We start from the raw sequence: 22,947 nt of genomic DNA on the forward strand, positions 1-22,947 counted from the left end.
TATGGTATGGAATAGCTCTTTGGTCAGTTTGGGTTAGCTGTGCTAGCTGTGCTGTACTCCCAGCTTGTTATGCACCTGGGCAAGCAGGAGAAGCTCAAAAAGTCCTTGAGTAGTCTGAGCACTACTTGGCAACAGCTGAAAACATCAGTGTGTTATCAACATTCTTCTGGTACTAAATCCAAAACACAGCACTATGCTAGCTACTATGAAGAAAATTAGCTCTATCCCAGCCGACACCAGGACAGCCATTTCTAGGTTCTTGTATAGAAGGAGTGCTGTGTTACGTTTAAAGCAGCGGTGGCTTGTACAAAGCACTTCAGACTTGGGGGATGATAGAATAATTAAAAGGAAAAGATAACAATTTTTCTTCCAAACCTTTTTTCATTTCCTGCGTATCTATGATTTTAAACTGAAAGCTCTATGTGCAACTGTACTTAAACAAGCAGACAGAAAAACATTATCTTCCATTCACATTGTGGACTCCTCAAACTCTAGGCTGTCGCTAAGTTATTGAGGAATAGTTGGACAACCACAGGCTAAAGGTGGCAGAAAAAATTCCTTGGTAAGGTAAGGGGGTGGCGGGGACAAATCAGACCAAACCATGTCACCCTCTGGCCCACCCTGTACCTAGAGAGAGGTTCCAAGCCTTTCGTTTCCTGTGAGACTCGCGTAAGATCATTAAAGACTTTTTTTCCCCATGAGCTCATTTACTGCAAGCTAGAGGTGGTGTGTCAGTGTGAGCAATGAGGTCACACTCTTCCACACACGAACATCCTTGTCCTACACACTGTGGTTGTGTTTCAATGTGTCAGCTTGTGCTTTTTGTCTGAGTGCTTTTGGCAGAGAGAGGTAACTCCTAACTGCTGTGCTGATGGTGGATTTAATTCTTGGCTGTCTTCATTTCAGCCCTAAAGGAGCCCTAAGCTTGCTCACCAGAGTTTCAGTGAGTAACATGATGTTATAAATGGCGAGTGTCACTAGGTTCTCAGATTGAAGGAGAGGCCTGGTGTCTTGGCCTCATTTGGGACCAGTCTTAAGGATTTTTGGATTCTGATCCATGCTTGGCCACTGACGCAGAGGGTGGTGTGCAGGTGACTCGTGAGTGCTTCAGTCACAGCTCTGGCTGAAGTCAGCAGGGCCAGCATCTCTCGGACGGTTCCGCACGCTCCAGAGGCATGTTCTGCTCTGGCTCGTGGCTGGACAAGGTGTATATGGCTACTTCTCTGCTTCTGAATGGAGTCATTTCATCTCCTGCAGAACTACATGAGGGACAAGTCTTTTCTCTGTCAGTGAGGGATAGGTGATCTGTATTTACCTCATGCATGTATGGCGTACAAAGTAAATGGAAGTGTTTAAATCACTTAAAGGATTAAAAGCTGTCTATAAGCATCACTAATTTTAGCCTGTAATAAATAGCTGAAAAGTAGTGAAATTCTAGTTCATAGCTCAGGGAACAGATTAGAACAATGCTTTTTATGTACCCATGTAACATATTTTATGAGTGTAACCTTTTAATACCGTTGTCCTTCTACAACTTGAGTAGGTTAGGATTTGTAGCAGGAGTTTCAGAATAAGCTTACGTACATCTGTACTGCTGAAAGAGAGAGGAGGTGAACTTCAGTCTTAGAGTACTTGCATAACTTGGCGATAAGTGTTCTGTAGAGCAACTGTAGACAGCTCTTGCATGTTGAAGGCAGTAAATTTACAGAATAGCCACACTGGAAATCATGGTAAGTGGCTGCTATACTGCAGTATCTATCTACAGTTTAAGGCATATTGCTTGGATCTAGGTACAGATGCTAGAGCTTTCTAATCAGTCTGTTTGGGGAATGGATTTTTTTTCTCTGGATGCCCTCTTCGTTATTGTTGAATCAATGCATTTTCTTTGCTCAGCATCCACTCAAGTGTGTTGAAAGATGGTGCAGACTTTCCTCCTGTGACTTCCAGTCTCTCAGAAGTAAACCTGGGCCGATTTGAATTTGAGGTGTCTGATTTCTTCCTCTTTGGATCGCCGCTTGGTTTGGTGCTGGCCATGAGGAGTACTGTTCTGCCTGGCCTGGATGGTAAGCTCTTTCTGGGGTCAGAATACAGGCTGCTTAATGATCTTTGTAGAAAGGAGGTAAATGAAAGAGCCTAGATAAAGACTGGGGAGTGGGGTAAGTTTCTTCCTCTAAAAGATGGGTAGGTAGGTGCTGAGGCAATGAGGGTTGTTCCAGGGGTATTACTGCTCATCCATTTACAGTAGTGTGTCTTTTGCTCTGCTGTTAATCATATATTCCATGTCATGCAACATGAAGCTTACACCTCACCGAGGACCAAGCCATGAAAAAGATACTAAAAGTCACATCTGTGCTTGGTTCAGCATTGTGTCTTGTTCGTGTCTGGCTTCGTGAGCAAATTTGGCCCCCAGGTGTGTTGGTTGTGAGCCCTTTTTTACTCATATTCCTATATATTTCCCCGCAAACTAAGGCTGTTTGCTTCTCTGAAAGAGCTGTCAGGGAAATGAACACAAATTACATCGGTGATGGCTGGCTTTGAAAACTACACTGCAATTTGGTTTTCTGTCTTAGGGATTTCTTTACAAGATGGGCAACACTTCTCTCTGAAGGTGGGGGGGGGTTTGCTGGGGAGTCTGGGGCAGGGAGTTGAGGGGGGGTTTTGTAGGACTTCATGTGGAGAATTCTATCAGTATTAATTTGCGTGCATGGATTCAAATTCTTTGAGCTAGAATTCGTATGTTTGTAAGCTGCTGTGGTTTCCATTTAATGAAACAGAATGGACACGTTTGCTCTGGAATCAGATATGAAACAGAGCATGCGTCTGTTCCATTAGACACCTTTTTAGAGGCTTTGAGGACAAATGCTGATTAGCAGATGCCAGTTACTGCACAGTAAGTAGGAAATGCTGGCAGTGTTTGGTACAGAGTACCCCAGTGGCAGACATGGGCACGTCTTTTCATATAGCCAGCGGTGGCTGTCAGCAGTTGACTGTGAGTGGTAAGCCCTCCATCAGTCAGTCCTGATGAGCACGGATGAAATTCAGATTGCACTTCTAGGGAATGTATGCGTATTTTGAAAATGTGTCAAAATTTAATGGAATTGTGGCTTTTTGCAAGAGGATTGCTCTGAAGTGATACAGTTTGTGTGTGTAATTCTCCGTGCAATCTGAAAGTCTTCCCTTGAATGCTGTGCTGCATATGAACGCATTTGTGTATTCAAAAGTGTGACAACTATGTTTAAAAGTCATTATTGGCCATATAAACACAAACATGTCCTTTGGAGGTAATGTTGGATTCACAGAGGTGAGCACTGCCTTCCTGAAACCTTACATTGAGAAGTAGGATCGCTGGGACAGGGGAAGCTCTGCAAGTTGATCTTAACCTTTCCCTGTCTGAAATCCAGGCAAAGCACGAACAAGGTAAAAATGAGGCTGCTGGGATGTGTCTTTGGTGGTAATGTTAAAAACAAAGTGACTTACCATATTTTGACTATGTTTTATATGAGGCTATAATGCTGTTTTGAACTTGAAACTCATCTGTGTTACTGGGGAAGGCTGCAAGGCAAGAGAAGGAAAAGAGACAGCTTTGCCCTGACTGGTAAGAAGGGAATTTCTGAAGGTTACCGTGACTCTGATTCCTGCCTGTGCTTGCCGTTTATGAATGAGAATGTATCACTAAAGACAAAACACAGTGTGTTTAAGTTCTGATAGCTTCATTTAACAAGATGCCTGAGACGTGGCTACAGACAGTGAAACTGGTAAGGTTGGTGCAAGGTATAATCTGTCTGTCACAGTTTCCCACTTGCTACCAGACTCTAAAGCAAGCTCTTCTGCACAGCAAGTGTTCCTGTTACCAGTTTGGAAGAAATTAATGTACCATACAGTTGCATTTTTGCCTTTAGAAACTGGAATGCAAAGGGCAAACACAACTTCAAAGTCCTCCTATAATATTTCAGTGGCAGCTCTGCACAGGTCAAAGTTCCCTTCTCATTTGTATTTGAATTTATAGTGTATGAACGAGATAACTGTAAAGAATTGGGATTAGGTAGAGATGGATGGCAAATTTCAGTGCTTAAATACTTTACTGGAATGGGACTGTATGTTTCTAAACTCTCTAGCCAATGTTTCTAAACTCTCTTCTTTCCCCAGTCTCAGCTCTGGAACCCTCCAGACACTTTTGACAGGAAAATTTCGCATTAATTAGTAGTATTTCAAATTATTTTCTTCCAATTGGCTCTCACTTCCATTCTCCCACTGGTATCCTGCAGGGAGCATGTTTTGAGAGCAGCTCAACTGACCAGCAGTTCAAACACATTCCAAGGTGAGCAGAGTCTAATTGAAGCATAATTAGTCTTTAGAGGTACATACGGGAAGAGAATCCCCTTTTAAAGTGATAATTGTGGTGCAGTTGAGAGGGAAACAGACAAATTGAAACCTATCGTGCAGACAGTTGGGAGTGAGGTGAGAAGAGTCAGGTGCCCTTTTTACTGAAATAAAAGGTAGAAGGTTACCTGGAAATGTGAGAAAGAAAATTCAGGATGATTTTATTTATTTGTTTTGTTAGAGTCAGTTTTTCAAATAAAAGGGAAAAAAACTAGATCTAAAGGTTTGCCTATTCTGTCTGCAGAACAGATGCACTTTGTCATGTTTTACTTTCTGAATATTTATTTATCTTTACCCTAATAAGAGTGCAGCTAAAAACAATTCTTTATTCCAACTGTTTGTTTCCTTGCCAAATGTCTTTTAATTCTCTTCTGTCGAATATTCTGTTGGTTCCTTAGCGTTTCCTTGAGCGTTCTTCTGGTTACCCTCTAGCACTCTTCCGTGGTGCTCCCGCTGCCTCATCGCAGTTCTTGTTTTCTGAAGTACTGATCATTCCTGCGCCTCTGCCAGGTTCTTCCTCTCGCTGTGTGCTGATTATCCTTGGAGGGGCTTGCTACACTATGAACATGTCAGCGTTTTTTAGAATTCAGATGTATCACGAGCTTTTGGTTACATCCACAGAGTGGCGCTGTTCTACCTTAGGACGGTTGTTTTGGGTGGTTTGCACTTGCTCTCGGTGATCAGGCTGGGAACTCATACTGCTAAATGCCACAGCAGCAGGAAGTAATCTCCTTTGGAACACCATGTGCTATGTTCCTTTGCCAGGTTGGAAGAAGGGTATGAAAACAGCTGAAACCGAGAGGACTTGCTTTCTTGTTGCCACTAAATATCATAATCTGCCTGGTGCTCACGACTTTCATAACCCTGCTGTTTGCATTCCTGGCTTCCTTTGTCTCTGTCTGCCTGTGCGTATACAGAAGGCAGACATGCACAAAAAGAGGTATTAGGAGGTGCAATTAGGTAACTGATTTAATTACATTAAGCACTTCTTTTATGTTTGGCTCTGACAGTTATTGTTAAGCATGACAAGAAAGACAGAACAAACCGATATGCTGCCTGCTAGGGAAGGAAGCTCTAGTTTAGTAGGGTAATACCCAGTTTACTGCTCTACTTTATAAGCTCTAGATCCCTAAATGCGTATGTGAAAGTTAGAGGCGTGCCAAAATACGGTTTTAATTATAATGCAGTGCAATGCTTTACCTCACAGAATTTATTTCACATTATTTGGGCTCTGCAAGAGAACTATACTTTCCTTGCAGAGAATTAATTTCTGCTGTGCTTAAATGCTCTCAGACAGGTGACCTGTTTCCATTTTTTCCGGTAAATACTAAGAACAAAATACAGCTTGAAGAAAGCCATCAAAAGTAGTCTTAGATCTTTGCAGTCTTGCTGGTGTTGCCCTTCTGCTTCTCTTGTGATGCAATTAACTGGAATACGTGGGAGAATTTACTCGGTTTTCATAGCGCAATAAACTGCTGTGCTCATTTTGTGTTAAGAAAAAGGGTACTTGATAGTGGTTCCCAGAGAACCATGGGAAGGTACTTCACAGAAGAATCTCACAGGCCGTAGTTACTGCATATGGCCAGCTTAACGGTGGGAAGGGGTCAGAGGTGGCTTGAAGCTCCTATTTATCTGACAGTGGGAAAGGGAAGAGATTCTATAGTGTCTTCCACAAACAGTCTTCTTATCTCCCACTTTCTTTCCATCTGCTGCCAGGCGTGCTGATTGATGCACAGAGCCATCTTTTCTAGAAAAATCAACATGCAACAGACATCAAAAGTAGTTTTTTGTTATCCTGCAGCTGGAAACCTGGTATCAATTGCCACTGATATGTTTTACAAAGAGAGCTTGGAGGGGAAAAGCCAACCTACAAAGCTTCATTTAATGCCCCCAAAGACACCCACATTGTGACAAAAATCTTGCAGAATTAAAGAGGTGTTGCACCATCCTCAGAGTGAGTCAGTGAATGCAAAATACAATGCCCACTGCATGTCCAAAGAAGAAAAAAGTTCACAGTTTGGCAGAACTGGATCACATATAGGTATATTCTTATTGGAGGATTTGTCCCAGAGCATTTCTTGAGAGGCTATGTGTACTGACGTTTTCATGACATGAAAATAAGTCTCCTAGATGCTTTAGCACAGAGCACATGCAATAAAGTGGTCCTCGTGGATGTGATTCATCACATCTACCTTAGCAGTGGACTCAGATACCATGTGAGGAGCAGTCTCGTCTTCATCTGTTGCCGATGGGTTGCAATCAGTTGCTCTCTGAATGGCTGTGCCATTCTCTCTTCATTATAGGTTTAACCAGAGTTGACAAGGTACCTGCCTGTACAAATGTGGGCTGGGTACACGTGTGGTTTCTGAGGTTTAACGCCTTCTGAATATCTGTCAGTACCATATTTCAGCAGCTACACAGGTTGACTGCAGTTTGGCGCAGGATGGACTCCATTAGATCTAATATTCTGTGACACCTTATACTGGAACTCTTAACATCTTCATGGTTTCCAGTTAAGCATGTGTGTGGCTTGTGCATGGGAACAATGCTGTACCAAACATGTCTTCTAAGGAAAAACATCATACCTGTTACCAGGTTTTTGTTATCACCACAAGGAAATAGTAATTCTATCAAAAGAACATTTAGGGTTTATTGTGTAGCACGGCAGGTTTGAAAGCATGTCTTGCTTGCATGGAGTTCACAGGGAGCAGACATAATACTCTCAAACGTATTTTATAAATACTTTACTCATCCTTTTACTCTTGTAGTTAATAAACTGGCTGTTCTAACATGTAATGCGGTACTATACAAACTGTATGAAGTTTAATGAGCCTATAATGAATCGCTTTGCTCGCTCTGGCAAGATTCAGTGTGATTGAAGTGTGGTGTGGCAAGAAGTGACTACAGTGACCATTTTACGGGCCTTAGCAGTCTCGTGTGATCACCCGTCCAAGTATAAGTTACGCTTCAGCTCTGTGCGTTTAGTCAAAAGAATGCCTTATTAGCTGAGTAAGTGATTTTCAGATTGGCATTTACAGTTGCAGCCCAAAAACCTCAGGAGCTGCACACCTCCAGTAAGAATCATGAACATTGCTTTGCTGTTAGGGTATGACCAACCTAACTCCTATGCATTAGTGTTCATAAGGTGACTTCAGAATCCACAGTGCTTTCTGTCACCTGCCTGTTCCTGCTGTCACCTAGATTTAAGTCCTCTGGACGTAACAGGCGCATCAAACCGTTTTGCTGATGAATATTTGAAGTGCTGCACATCATAGCTGTAATGCCTAACAGTGTATTTGCAAGATTTTTAAACTTCCTTTTCCTTCCTTACTTCTGTCTGTTTCTCTGGCTGGTCTTCACGTCTGCTACGTGCCTGCATCTTGGGTTGTGTTGTCTCTGTAAACTCCTTTGCGGTGAAGTGTTCTTTACATAGAAAATAGCAAACAGTTCAGTTAAATTTCTCGTGGCCAGATGCATGCTAGTCTGAATTTGCGGAAGACCATATTAACCATGTTTCTGTATAGACTCTTTGAAAATCGTAACGAGGCAATACTGAACTCTCTTTCTCTTGTCTCATTCTCATCCAAGTGTGCCAGGTCCGCCCAGCCTGCAGCCAAGTGTACAGCTTCTTTCACTCTGCTGACCCCTCTGCCTGCAGACTTGAACCGTTGCTGGAGAAACGATTCCATCTCCTGCCTCCATTCAGTGTCCCACGGTACCAGAGATACCCACTAGGGGATGGAAGATCTCACCAGCTAGGTACAGTGCCTGTTTTCATAACTCTCCTTACCTGTTGTTCTCTTAAGCATTCTCTCCTCACACAGTTCAAGAGGATTTGGAATCCCAATGTGCTAACATGCCAAAAAGAAGTCCTCACGGACAGAATGGCACAGACCTATTTAGCAAGTGTGGAACCAAAGATTACCAAGAAAAAATGTTTCTTAATCTGAGCTTTGTGATTCTAGTTGTGTTGAAGAGGGGTTGGAAAGTGATACTGCTGCTTTAGTTCCAGCGTTGCTTGCAAACTGCCAAGTCTTTTAAAATTACTGTCATTTTAAACAATTTATTGTTCCAATTAGTTGATCGTTGCCTAGATCTTCAGCTATTGTTTTGCTTGGTCACTTGTCATTGGTTTATTGTGGGTATCTACTTGGACAAATTAGAGCACTGGGCAAATTGTCTTTTGTTTGCTCTTTTCCTAGGTACGCTACTAAACAATAGTTATGTTGGGTAATAAATGTTTGAATCCAGGAAAAAAAGAAATAGGCTGCTTTGTGAGGAGGAAAGATGTGGATAAGCAAGGTGCAAGCAGAAAGAATTGCACTGGTTTGACTTTACAGAAAATGAGATAAAATCGTATAGGTGCAAAGTACCTTGACTTGTCATATTATGCAAAACCGGAATTGATCAGTGTGCATCTCTGCATGCATGCACATTAGATTTATTCTTTTTGCTACAGATTCAGAGATGAATTCAAGACTCAGCAGGATATTTCAAAAGGCTTTTCAGGATTCAGAGTTTAAGGTTGGAGGCTAATACAGTAAAATGGCAGTGTTTTCTCTTTGTTGGAGCTAAAAGAATTGTATCGTTGGGAACCTGTTCTGTGCAGTAGGGTACACACAACTCCCTGATCTGGTTAAAGATGTCCCTGCTCACTGCAGGGGGGTTGGGCTAGATGGCCTCTAAAGGTCCCTTCCAACCCAAAACACTCTATAAATGATTCTATACCTCCTTTGTTTTATCTGCTCAGATACAGTGTACATTGGTTGCAAATCAATTTGAACCAGATTAAATCAGTGTTTGAAAAGCAACAGTTGATCTTGAGTTGCAGAAGGTTGGTTTGGTAGGTGTTGGCTTCACTGAAACATATGAAGACCTGGCTATTCCTCAGGAATTGACTTAAGGAATATCTAAGGTGAGGAACAGTCCGAACAAGGGACTATGTGCTCTGTCCTCAACTGTGTGTCTGAGTTTTCTTTCAATGGAAATATATCCTCCTTTGCATTCTGACTTGGAGTTGTACAGCCTGACTGTGCACTTGGAAACCCTGCTGGTTAGTTAGGCACAAATTCCGTCACTCAGACATATCTAAGGCTACCTTGAAAAGTTGAACCCTCCTTTAAATAACCGTCATAGGAAGAATACCTCCCTTAGGATGCTTTTCAGATTGAAAACCTTGTGTTGGTACATTGTACCAGGTTCGTTGTGTTAAAGTAAACCCTTCAGATACAGTGATTCGTGAAGCAGAGACTTTGTAAATTATTTGGAACAACTGGTATTCTTTCATAGTTCATCTAAGGCACGGGGTCAGAAGATTCCCCTACAAAGCCTGTGAATCAGGAAACCTTGTCTGTTGGATGTGTTATAAAATGAAAATTCCTGAGTGCTACTGATCAGCAAATGTTCCATGGTATGGTTTTGTATTTAAATCTCTGTGCAGAGTTAAACCATTGCTGTGCTTCACACCTAAGCCATGTTATATTTCAATGAATGTGAAATCCTCCCGTTTAAATACACGTGTTTTGAGATCCTTTTGGAATTCAAGGATCTTCATTCACAAAGGATTAATTCTAGTGACTGTATAATGTTTTTCCTTTCTCTGATACCTGGGCTTGTAGAAGTATTTCTTAAAATGAGAGCCTTCCTGGTGTCAGCTGAAACAGTAGTTATGATGAGACCTAGTTACACCAAACTAATTATTACGCACTGCCCAAAACAACCTTTTCTGATAGTCTTTCATGTCATCAAACAATCTCTTTCACTGTTCCTTTTCTTGTAAGAAGTGATGATTAAAATGAGAATGACTCTTTCTGCCTGACATTTCTGGTAGGTGCCTCTGTGGAAAAAAATTATGATCTCGAAGTCTCATGAAAAAGATTTACTACTAGGAGAGAGTTTCACCATGTGATTCATAGGAACAGTTCAGTGATTAACATAAACTGGAGAACACGAAGAAAACTGGGGGAGGGGAGTTTCTGTAGCTGCCTTTCAGTTCTTGCCAATCAAGTGAAGCTCTTGGAGCCAGCTGCTCTGTGCATAGGGTTTATCTTGACGCTTTTAAGTTTATCAAATTTACTTTTTCCACTGAGATTCAGGAAACGTCTAAGACTTAAATGGCAGGACTTAAAGAGCAGGGCACATGTTTATCAAGATGATTGCCTTCTGCATCCAGCAGGCATCGATACTTATCACTAAGTCTGCCCCCAGGGTCATTCAGTTTGTATTAATGTGGCATTGTTTGTGTGTGTGATGGATTGATCTGTTAAGAGCTTAATGACGATGAAAGCTGACTCTTGATTTTGACAGTCAGAGAGACTTGACTGCCCAGAGAATTATTCCTGTTTCTGTCAATTACTTGGTCGGTTGCAGCTGTACCTTCTGTTCATACAACTCCTCATGTGGATGTGATGACATTAGTAGGTTATTGATAAAACAGCTTAATAAAATAAAATTATTTGAGGCATGATTTAAATTCAGTTTTCTGAATGTATAGGAGAGTCAACACAGAAAGAAAAATTAGCAATGATTAAGTTGAATATCTGAGATATGTTCAACCTATGCACTGGTAGAGTGGAAATAAACACATAAGGCATTCCGCTTTTCAGGAGTCACCTCTTAAGGGGTATTTACCTCCTGTTGCTGTGATGTACAGACAAGTGAAAGCAAAAGAAACAGCATGCAAACCACTGCCAGAGCAGGTGGAGCAAGCCTGTATCTGTGTAAGCTCTCGTCTGTGGTGATTGCTGGCAGAAGACTTAGCAGTAGATAATGGTTCAGACAAAAATGTGATTTAGTTATGGGTGGGGATTTTTTACCATAAGGGCAAGGTACAAAGTTCAGGTCATGTTACAGCCCAGAGGAAGCCATGCTGTCTTGACCTGTCATTAAACAACGGCTTTCTCAGCTGCTGCCTGATTGGCAATTCATCATCAAAGTGCTTTTGTAGCTACTACAAGTGAGCCTTAGCTTTGTAACAGGTCTCTGATTTACCACCAGCCATGTCTTTTGACGCTTAATAACGTGGGGGATTTAATTCCTTGTTTTGCTTTGCGTGGCATTATGCGTTTTTATCTATGTGGGGGTTAAAAATATTGTTGTGTATTAATTCAAAACACCTGGGTTCAACCTATCCTATGTTTTAGACATTTGAGATAGCAGAATGTAGATAATCATAATCCTCTTTACTGCTTCAGCTTCTACCTCACATTTTACTTTGCAGCACAACTGAAATAATTGCAAAATTTTTCTCTTGCAAAATTTTATTGACAGGGAATGTGCAGGAGTGCCAGTCCAGATTATGGCTGATCCAACTGGTCTGCTTCATTATGGACAGATAGAAATCAAGGACTAGAAGCGCAGTACTTCTCCAGTTGTATATGCATAAAATAAAGTATTGTTAATTTTGTCTGGAGATGGTTACTGTATGGCCTTGAGGAAGTTGCTTTGCCTCTTTGTGCTGGCTGTAACTATCACAATTATCCAAGATGAGACTCTTTAAAATGACCTGCTTTATTCTATTTCTTATCAAGCATGATAGTAAATTTAGATTAGTAGGATAAAGAATTAGAACCTTTAGTGACCCTCAGAGCCATGAGAAAGGTTGTTTTGGGTGGGAAGTATCTGTTTCAGTTATTTAAATAGAAGAATTATGCAAGTGGACTGTCCTAGTCTAAAGTTGAGCACGGGGCTTTTAGAAAAAAAATAGTATCGTATGTACTTTATTGATCTCTAACCAGTACTCTCTGTCCTCCTTTACAAATGCACCAAAGACCTGGACTGCAGAGATGAAGGCAGGCTGCCCTACCTGTCTAAATAAAGATAATTCAGGAAACAGAAGAGAAAAAACTGCCAAAATGCCTTCCGTTTTATTGATTTGATCTCTTCATAGGGAGGGGGGTTACTGAGCTTAGAACAACAGTATTACAAAACAAACAACCGGTTCTGGGACACCAGACCCCTTACCAAGCTGGTCTTCAGCTAGTCAATAATATGGAAAAGGCCAACAGATACCTTGGCTGACAACATGTTTTCCATTCAGTACAAAGTTCCTGGTTTTACTTCTCTCTCTATCTCTATTTTAGTGGGAATGAAAAACCAAAACTCTTGCAGAATTATAATGGGGGAGGAAGGATTAGATTAGGGTCAATTTACGACTGTTTCAGCAGAGCAACAACAATTCAGAAGCAGAAAATGTATTTTAAAAGCACAACGTTTTTTACTTTGGTGAATCTTTTGGAAGGGGAAGCAGAAGGTATGCATCAGAACACTGCCGGTCATGAGCACTTCATGGAGACACAGCTCTCATTTATGGGACTCATCGCACCTTCTCCTGTGGCATTTCCTGTTGGTCCATGTTTGCATCAGGGTTCTGGTTCAGCTGGACCCCTAATGGGGTGCAATTTGGCAGCTTCCCTGTTCCTTACTGCATAGCCCGTGGATTCTGCTGCTCTCTTCAGTGAACTGATTTGCTGTGGTATTTTAGGCCACATGATTTGGGTTTTGTTGTCAGAAGGACCAGGTGTCTTGCTGTTCAGTATTTAGTATGACATAGAAGAAGACCTTTTACTTCTCTGTACTGCTTCTTTCACTACCAACAGTATATAATACTTCGTCAGTTTTTGAGGTAAGTAATAGGAAAGCAGCATTGTGTTTTCTTTTCATTTGTCTGTGTTGGAGTCTATATCGTTTGCCTGAGACAAGGGAAGTAATAGAATTATCCTTCCATTCTTTTCACCTCCATCAAGCTTTCCTATAGCCACACATAGCTTTCCCCACTCTATGGCATCAACAAGATTTCTTTGAAAGAAAAGTACATTGCAGTTTCCTTAATGAACTTCAAAGCATATGTTCCCATGGAAACTACAAACTAAATACACATTATGAAGTGTTAGAATTTAATTGTTTCTCTGATTCAGTTGCAGGGCAGCTCCTTGTGTTGTTTCGTGCAGTTGTGATATTCAGGCTTATGTCAAAACAAGCTGGAATCTTTCTAGCCATGTCTGCTGTTCAGAGGGGAGGAGATTGTAGGGAGCTATGCTGCTATTCCTTTTCATTTAATGGACAAGAGAATTATCACAAATGCTCAGAGCTGTGTAGCTTTTCTCACAGAATGACTTCAAAATGGACCGGCTTGAGTGTGAAGTAAAATAGCCCCTCAACATCACTACCTGATTTGGAAGGTCTCGGCCAAAAGCACCCAGCTGCCATTGCATTTTGATGGCAGCAGGCTGTGCTTTCTCCATTTAGTCATGCTGTCCTCCTCACTCTGAAGGGAGTTTCATCCATGGTCGGTAAATCCGGTATTTTATTCAGAAAAACACTCGTTAGCGCTATGCTAAAAAAAAATAAATGAAAAAATGCGCGCACACACACACACAGAATAGTTTCAAAGCCATGGTGTTCATCCCATTGGGTTTTTTTTTTATTTTCATTTCTGTAACCTGCAGGTGATGCTATCCACAACCACAGTGCTCTCTTCCTTGAGAACAGCTCTTTGAACATGCCTTTCTCTCAGGAGAGACCTCAGTCTCCACACGCATCTGATCAACCACAAGGGAAAACAAGAAAGTTGAGCTTGGCCAGCACAAACAGTGAAAACTCAGGGTCGACAGAAAGCTTGCCATCAGCATACCTCACCAACAGTGAGTGCAGCCTGCTGCCGTGTGCTGTCTGATACGGTGGCAACCCTGCCCTCCACGTCCTTCCTGTGGAAAAGTTCGTTATGAAAAGAAAAATTACCTGCTCAGAAATGTGGGGAGAATGAGAAAGCCTAAGTTGCTGCAATTTTAAACAATGCAATTTAGCTTCCTCTTCTGTTGGTAACTAAGTAGATAAAGTAATAAAGTGAAGTCACAGTTTTATATTAAGGTGCCACTCATATATAGTCATTAAGGGTGTCATACTAACAGGGGCTTAGAAGCATGTTCCAGGCATGAAGAAGTACAGATAGCTAAGATTTGTTGCCCATAATTAAAAGTGCTATAGATCATTATATTGTCCCATTATGGACTGTAGTCATACATCAATATTCCGTTCACTATTTGGGAAGCATTTGCAATTCCTGCTCTATAACATGATTATAAAAGTACTGGTCTTCCACTGTACATTTTCCGTAGACCAGGAAGCAGTGGGAATCATACTGAGATGCTTTCTGCTTCCCAAAACTTGGACCAAATAGAACTGTTTAGATTGCAAGCATTTAAGTGATGATGCAGCCAGTGAAAACAGTGCTTTTGTGTTTGATAGATACCTTTAACAGACTCTAAATGTCAAGATTAAAAAGCAGAAAACTTCATTCAATTATCTAGCTTAAACATAAAGACAGCATGAGCTCTGTTAAGAAGATCTCTTACAGAAATGTGATCTATTTTGTTTGGTTTTTTGTAGTTACTGCAAAGTGGTGGGGAACAAAACGAATAGATTATGCCTTGTACTGTCCAGATGTGCTGACAGCCTTTCCAACTGTGGCCCTGCCGCATCTCTTCCATGCCAGCTACTGGGAATCAACAGACGTTGTGGCCTTCATTTTAAGACAGGTTATCGACCTCTGCATTTTTTTCTCTGCAACGAATAACCTTGTGATTGTTGATTGCATCTTCCAAGGGCTATCAGTCTTTTAATCGTTAGTTCAGTTACATGGCTAACTGTGGTTGCATCACATACAACTGGATGTAGGAATGACTGATGTGGATTTATTGGAGAGGTGAAGGGGGCCGTGAGCCTACCATTAGTACAGCTGGCTGGTGTTCTTACTGCTGACTGTGTGACTGGGAACAACATGTTGTCACGCATACCTTACTCACCCTTCCCATGCCCCAGACCAGTATAACCCTGTATTATGTATTAATTTCCTGGTTTTGAAGGAATAGGCTATCTCCAGCCTTACTTAATGTTGTGGTTTAACCTGGCAGGCAGCTGAACACCACACAGCCACTCGCTCACTCCCTCGCTCCCCAGTCGGGTGGGGAAGAGAATCAGAAAAAAAAAAAGTAAAACCCACGGGTTGAAATAAAGACAGTTTAATAAAGCAGCAGAGGAAAGGAATAATAATTACAACAACAGTAAGTGAATATGCAGAACATATACCGGCCGATGCCCAGCCTGTCCCTAAGCAGCGGTCGCTGTCCCCCGGCCAACTCCCTCCATACTATATGAGCATGACACCATATGATCTGGAATAGCCCTGGGGCCAGTTGGGGTTGGCTGTCCTGGCCGTGCCCCCTCCCGGCTCCTTGTGCCCCTGGCAGAGCAGGGGAAGCTGAGAAGTGCCTGCCTGGTGTAAGTCCTGCTCAGCACCAACTGAGCCATCAGGGGGTTACCAACATTCTTCCCATCCTAAACCCAAGCCCCAGCGCTGGGCCAGCTACTAGGAAGAAAATTAACTCTACCCCAGCCGAAACCAGGACACTTAAGTATTTACCTACTAAATATCAAATTATTAGCATGTATTTGCTAGTAAACCATCAGTTTGAAAGTGCTGCTTCCATAAAAAAAATCAAGTCTCTCCTGTAACTATACTAGAGTATTTTGAAGCATTGTGTGCACTATCACCTCAGAATTTATTTCTGAGTCATATAATCATAGAATCTTTTGGTTGGAAAAGACTTTAAAGATCATTGACTCCAACCATACCTGCCCACCACTCTACCCTGTCCCTAAGCACCTAATTTGCCCATCTTTTAAATCCCCCCAGAGATGGGGACTTGACCCCTTCCCTGGGCAGCCCCTTCCAATGCCTGACAGTCCATTTGGGGAAGGAATTTTTCCCAATGTCCAACCTCCCCTGGCACAACTTGAGGCCGTTGCCCCTCGTCCCATCACCAGTTCCCTGGGAGCAGAGCCTGACCCCCCCAGCTCCCCCCTCAGGCAGTTGTAGGGAGCGATGAGGGCTCCCCTCAGCCTCCTCTGCTCCAGGCTGAACCCCCCCAGCTCCCCCAGCCACTCCCCAGCAGCCTGGGGCTCCAGACCCAGCTCCCCTGCCCTTCTCTGGACACGCTCCAAATGGGTCCCTTGTTCCTACTGTGTCAATAGTTAGCAGCTTGCTGTGACTTAGGGATAATGCAGTGCTCTGACCTCTAAAGAAAGTGGTGAGGCAGAGAAATCTCACCTGGGTTAAAAAAGCAAGATTAAGTGGTGTTCAAGTGAAAGCTGCAGGATGCGTGACCCTCACCCAAAAGCCAGCAGCAAGCAGTTTAATTTGGATTAACCCGAGAGTCAGTGTGGCTTTTACATCCAGTGAGTGATGAAACAGCTGCTGCCAGGCAAACTGTAGAGAGAAGAGTGCAGAAAACTTCACCGACCTTTTTTCATTGGATCGGTTTGGCAGGTGTCTGCCTGCCTCTCTTGCAACTCCTTTGAGCTGGTCTTGGAATGGTACCTCCCTCCACCTCACGCTCACAGTGCCGGTGTCAATGCTGTTAGTTCCCTGGAGGCTCACCTGCTAGCTCCTGGGGTCGGAAGCTCAGTGCCTGAGTTCCCTCCAGTCCAGAATTCCTGCCGAGTCATTCCGTGCAGTTGTACCGAGCCCCCGTCTTCATGTGGCAATCCGCGAGCGGAGGGGGCAGTAGCCAGTCTGGCTGGTAACCAGACCACTGCTGGAGTTTTGGGTGGCTGTTTTTAATTGATGACATTCTGAGTCCTTCAACCTCTTCCTGTCCTTTCAGAGCATCCTTTAGTATATGTGATTCCAGTCAAAATGTATCATTAAGCAGTGCAGAATTCTAAAAGCTAATTTTAAAACTTTGTTTGTAACTAGTGTCACCACGATCAAGGCAAAGCAAAAGTTGCTGAAGAGTTTTTTGGTGAACAAGAAGTCTCCGGAACAGGAGTCTTATTTGATGATCGTCCGAAAGTAGAGGAGAGGTTTTTACTGAAGTGGCAGGATGAAAATCCCTGTTTTCTTCTGTTCAAGGGCCCTAGATAATTGTACATAAACATTTCTCCTCTCCTTTGCAGCAATCTTACAGCTCTTGTCAGCTGATCATCTCTTGCGCGATGTTTTTTTGCCTTGAATCCATCAGAACATTCTCCCATCTTCCCTTTCAAATGCCTCCCTGAGCCCACTTGTCTGTTGGCAATCATTCTTGCTTTTTTCTACTTGCTACCTCTGCATATTCATATCAAGTTGCATTGTCGTGTCTTATCTACCCTTGTATGTGCATTACAGCTTTTGGAATTTAATAAGCATTTGGAACATGCCTATAAAGCAATATGCGAGCTTACAGCACTACGTAAAGAACTGGTTAGTTCCAGCACAGTCTGGATGTTTGGCCCTTGCTGGGGTTTAAGTTTAAGGCTAATGGTTCTTGAATGCCCTGTGGGGACGTGTTTCCTGCACGTGACCTCTGGTGAATATAATTTATGCCACTTTGTTAAAAACCACACTGACCTCGCAGTATGGCCATGATTTGTTGCAAGCCAACTGCTTTGCTAAGGCTGAACGCAGCGGGATTTTACTTAAGGGACTTCATATAAGATGGCTTTCGAAGGGATTCTAGGCCACTCTTCCAGAGAGGGCACCCAGGGCGGAAAACTTCAGCACAGAAAACCAACTGGTCAACTTGAGTGATTTTCTGCTAGCTTGTGAAAGAGACAAAGCTATTTCTCATTCAGAATGAAGTAGCTTCACACTAACCATGATCCCAGGGTGCAACCCACAGATTTCGGTAAGACAGGGCTTGTGGTTTCAATTGAAACAGGGCATAACCCACAGATTCTGAAATCTGTGGGTTGTGTCTTGAAATCTGAGTTGGAGATGCAGGTTTCTTGGTAAGTGTGTGATATTTAGGTTGTAAGAACATGTAGCTTGTATGACATACTATGGTTCTGCATGTTGACAAGTTATAGTCCTCTTATCTTCAGATGTTCCTAGCCACAAGCCAAATCCTGAGCCTGTCACCTACTGCGGTGGTGAGTAGTGTCCAAAAGGTGATACGAACCATTCTGTCGGAGTATATGTATAGAAAACCAGTACAGGTGGAGTCAGGAATTTGACCTGTGCCCCATAAAGGACATGTAAAAATACTTTTGTGGTCTTAAGTTGCTTTGCTGACTTTGCAGACTGTGAGCAGACAATGTGACTGTCACTTGATACCACCCTAATGTTTGCACCATTTTCCCTGGAAGAATGTGCAAGCTCTGTTGTGCATGAAAAAGCTGTTCAATAAGTACTTGAGATTAACTGTTGGCCAACAGTGAAAGCTGTTTATTTTTCTATGCAGTTAATGTGAATATATGGCCTGTAGCTCTTTTTACTGTCATTGTGCTTTTGACTCTGCAGTGTCATTCAGGTGGGGCAGCAGTGTACTTCCCCTTCCTTTGCCAAGTACCAGGACTCCTCAGGTCACACACTGTTTATTAAAATATTAATATAATTTCAGGTGATGAGGTATGAAAATGTAAATTTCAAGGAAAATGACAATCTGGATCCAGCAACACTAAGTCAGTCCAATCCACGAGAAAAATGGCTACGCAAAAGAACACATGTCAAATTGAGAGTAAGTGCAAATCTGAATATCTGTGGCAGCTATAGAACTTGGTTTTCTCAGTATTTCAAATGGAGTTTGGTCTCCTAAAGCATGAGTTTACAAACTGATTATTACTAAAGAGCTGAAAACTGCCAATGTAATCAAGAGGCAAACAACTTAACAGTTAGGGAATGGGAACAATTTAGTCTTGGTTTACCATTACATGTTGGGAGAAAGTATATTTCTTCCTTTAAATAACAGAGGGGCCTTAAGTTTCAATTAAGCAAAGAGGGTTGTTCTGTTTTCTTATATGCTAGATGAATCCATAACAAGAAAAAAAAAATACACTCTTCAGATGCCACTTCAGTTAGAAGTGTCAATTAGGACGTGTGTGTCTTGCACATAATTGTGTGAATATATGGCACCACTTGAAGTGAAAGATAATTGGCATTCCCTTAAATGTTCTGTCTTACTTGGTCATCTTGAGTGCTCTCACTAGAGAGTCTATTTGGGAACCTACCATTATTGGAAACCTCGCTCCAGCTAAAATAGGAATGCAGTTTTGCAAGGTGCTCTAAGGTGCACTGTGATGTACCTTGGACACGCTGTCCAGGACTGTGTTTCTGTGTCACTGTTAATAAAAACATAATAGAAACATGTTTTGGTTTAACCCGGCAGGCAGCTGAACACACAACAGCAGCAATGATAGTAGACTATAGAGAATACACAGAACAAGTGATGCACAATGCAGTTGCTCACCACCTCCTGACTGATGCCCAGTCCGTCCTGAGCAGCGATCTCTCTTCCCCCAGCCAGCTCCCCAGGAGCGTGACATCGTATGGCCTGGAATAGCCCTGGGGCCAGTTGGGGTCGGCTGGCCTGGCCGTGCCCCCTCCTGGCTCCCTGTGCCCCTGGCAGAGCAGGGGAAGCTGAGAAGTCCCTGCCTGGTGTAAGCCCTGCTCAGCACCAACTGAGCCATCAGGGGGTTACCAACATTCTTCCCATCCTAAACCCAAGCCCCAGCGCTGGGCCAGCTACTAGGAAGAAAATTAACTCTATCCCAGCCGAAACTAGGACAAGACAGTAGCCTCATTACAAAAGCAAATACTATCCTTCCCACCTTCTGCTCTTATTTCAGAATGTGACTGCTAATCACCGAGCTAATGACGTCATTGCTGCAGAAGATGGTCCTCAGGTACTAGTTGGGCGCTTTATGTATGGACCTCTGGACATGGTGGCTTTAACAGGTGAAAAGGTAAAGTCTGACTAATCAATTTCCTTATTTTTCTGAACCAGCTTTTACTAGAAACAGTTGTTGAATGTAGCACACGTATAGTACCAGAGAAAGCCCTTCAGTGAGGGGAAGTATGTCACTAGCCCCCACCACTTTGGCAAAAATAAGCTGTAAGTGGGCTTTCCTGATAGCTGACTTTTTTCCCAGCTCTCAACCTTCTTACATGATGCTGGCCATCTCGTCTGGTTAATGATGAGTGTGCTGCGCAGTGATTTCTGAACCTGCCATCCAATTGTACCACCTACTGGAGACAATTAACTTTTTGAGCAAGGAGGAAGAAGAATTTTACAGTGGTTGGCAAATCACTAAAAGAAAAATGTATATCCTCCTATCCAGGTAGGACAACTAGATAAAGGAATAGGGATTCTAGAGGCTAGGTGGTTGCTGTTTCTCCTCGAGGTAGAAGAGTAAAGATTAGTTTTAGAATTTCAGTAGTAATGTGACATGATTGGAACTGTCACTCCTAAAGCTGCCTGCAATAGCCAGGCTTACAGCTACCAAAGCCAAGCATTAGGTGAACATATTGATTCATATTCACTGAGACTGTAAGAATTTTTGTGGAAATTAACAAAGCAATGCTGGTGAGCTGAGGGTAAAACTGAAGCGTGGAGGCTTCACTTGGTCTGTTTTGTGGGTGCCCACACTGCTAAGATCCCTCTAGGGAGGGATCAGCCTGCTGACGGCATGCCTTGTTTGGAGCATATTTGCTAGTGCAAATGGCAGGGATGGATGTTCCTGGAACCACGTCTCTAATGACCATGCTTCTGTCATGGCTGGGCTTTGTTAGTCAGCTCCACAAGACATAAGTGATGTGCTGCTTCTAAGATTCTGCCATAGAATTCAACATGCCTTGTGCTGATACACGTTGAACTGTCAATATATGCTATGGGTATATTTTTAAGACCATCACTGCTTCAGTCTTGACCCACATAAACTTAAAGCAGGCCCATCATTTGAGTTTACATGCCAGGATCACAGATTTTGTCTGATTTTTAGGATTATAATGACAGCTCTTTATTTGCTTTTGTAAATTTCTTCAATCTGATCCCATTTTATTCATTGATAAGGTTCTTCTGGCACAGAATAGGGCACCAAAGGGGTTCATAGTGGTCCTATGAAGAACACCAAAATTGACTTAATAATTTCCTCTTTGTGCCATTTCTCCAATGTAAGTTCAAAGCGCCAGTTAAATGTGTCTGAGTGTATTGGATTGCATTGTGAAGGTCTTCAGTTAGATCTACAGTCAGGAAGATGTGTATGCAAAGATGTGTGTGTATTCATTATTTGTGCCTATATCCTAGCAATGCCTCAAGTCAAAAGTTGAACACTCTTGTAACTGGTACAGTGCAGGAATTAGAAGAAAACCTTTTTACCACAAGACCGTTGAATCTGTCAAAGGAAAAACCATCCCTCTCCCACCTTCCCTAGTGGGAATTAGAGTGGGGGAAGCATTTATGTCAATTAGCAGTGTGGCCTGCAGACCTGAGCAGACTGTGAGGTGTTAGCTTGCGTATGACAGGAGAGCCTGATCTGCTCTGTCACATCACGGTGCTATCCTCAGCAGGCAGGAAATTTCTGTGATCGTCATCTGCTTTGGGTGGCTCCTGTTGTGCCAACACAGTAGCGATAACGGGGATGAGGCCACCTGGCCAAGACAAGGAGACAGAAGCTTAAGCTTCTCGGAGAGTCTCTGCCAGTCATACCCTCTCATGCTGTCATGGGACTGGCCTCCTAGGTAATCTCAGCCTCAGTCTGTTGACCTTTTAGAAAATGTTAATTAACCTGAGGTAGGCCAGGCTTACCAGTTTTTACTGAAGCAAGGATCAGTCCTGGAGACTAACCTTGTTTTCCCAAGAATTCCTAAAATGGGCGTGTTGGGGTTTCTACAGGTTTGTAGACTGGATTCATTTTTAGCCCTGGGTCTTTTACTGAGATGAATTAGGGATGGTAAAAAAGGCAACGTGTTCAGTGTTCTAGTGTGCAGATGCAAACTAGGTTGAAGATACATTTCAGCATTTCAGTACTTTTCCTGAGGCCAGAGCTGGGATTTACTTAACCCGTTATTTTTTTGGCATTATAGTCTAATGTTTTTCCTCCCCGCGTAGATTATTGTGTGCTGGCTGGTTGCCTTGAAGTCATGTTCCCATTTCAGAAGGACAGGGATGAACAATAAGCCATGTTACTGCAGTGGTAAAACAGATTCATATTCTGCTTGGGTATTGAATAGAATCCTGTCATTAACACCTCTTGAAAGAAATTGCTAAGTAAAAATGTTAATATTGTTACCAACTATTGCTCTGGGGAAAGTTCCATGCTCAGTGATGAATTGCTGATAGTTTTCATTCTAATTTTGAGGGGTTTCAAGACCAATAGAAATACTATCTGTATTTTTTTTTTTACACTTGTATGTTGTCTCTCCAAGGATCCCAATTAACTTTACGTAAAAGGCTGTATTTCATAATCTCTTGATGTGGAGAGGGGAAAACTGAGCCAGAACAGTTCAATGACCACAGTCGGCAGAATGGTGTTCTAGTAGCTTTCATATTGATACTGAAAAAGGAAAAAGTTGATCTGAAAGGACTGTAGGTGTGCAGATTTTTCAGAATGCCCAATGCAAACTTAAAAACTACTTTTCTGAACCACACATATACACACACACACCCTGCTTGACTTGAGAAAATTTATTAAAGGGGAAGAATAGAAGGTAAGAACAGAATGGCTGAATAAAACAAAGTTAGAAGTATGATTCTTGAAAGAAAAAAATTCTGTTCCTGGTGAGGTCTTGTATTCCTTTGCGTGTTGGAAGGA

At 42.4% G+C, this 22,947-nt stretch overlaps 1 protein-coding gene across 1 annotated transcript in view; it reads left to right on the top strand.

Moving 5' to 3' along the window:
* PITPNM3 (PITPNM family member 3) overlaps positions 1-22,947 on the top strand; it is a 92,553-nt gene that overhangs the window by 63,821 nt on the left and 5,785 nt on the right. The window contains exons 9-14 of the mRNA XM_035897231.1: positions 1,894-2,063; positions 7,969-8,139; positions 13,827-14,021; positions 14,767-14,915; positions 18,759-18,875; positions 19,984-20,100. Coding sequence (XP_035753124.1) covers positions 1,894-2,063; positions 7,969-8,139; positions 13,827-14,021; positions 14,767-14,915; positions 18,759-18,875; positions 19,984-20,100 — 919 coding nt within the window. The remainder of the gene's footprint in view (positions 1-1,893; positions 2,064-7,968; positions 8,140-13,826; positions 14,022-14,766; positions 14,916-18,758; positions 18,876-19,983; positions 20,101-22,947) is intronic.

Source organism: Egretta garzetta, unplaced genomic scaffold, assembly GCF_000687185.1.
Source record: "Egretta garzetta isolate BGI_Z169 unplaced genomic scaffold, ASM68718v1 scaffold337, whole genome shotgun sequence".
Lineage (NCBI taxonomy): Eukaryota > Metazoa > Chordata > Aves > Pelecaniformes > Ardeidae > Egretta > Egretta garzetta.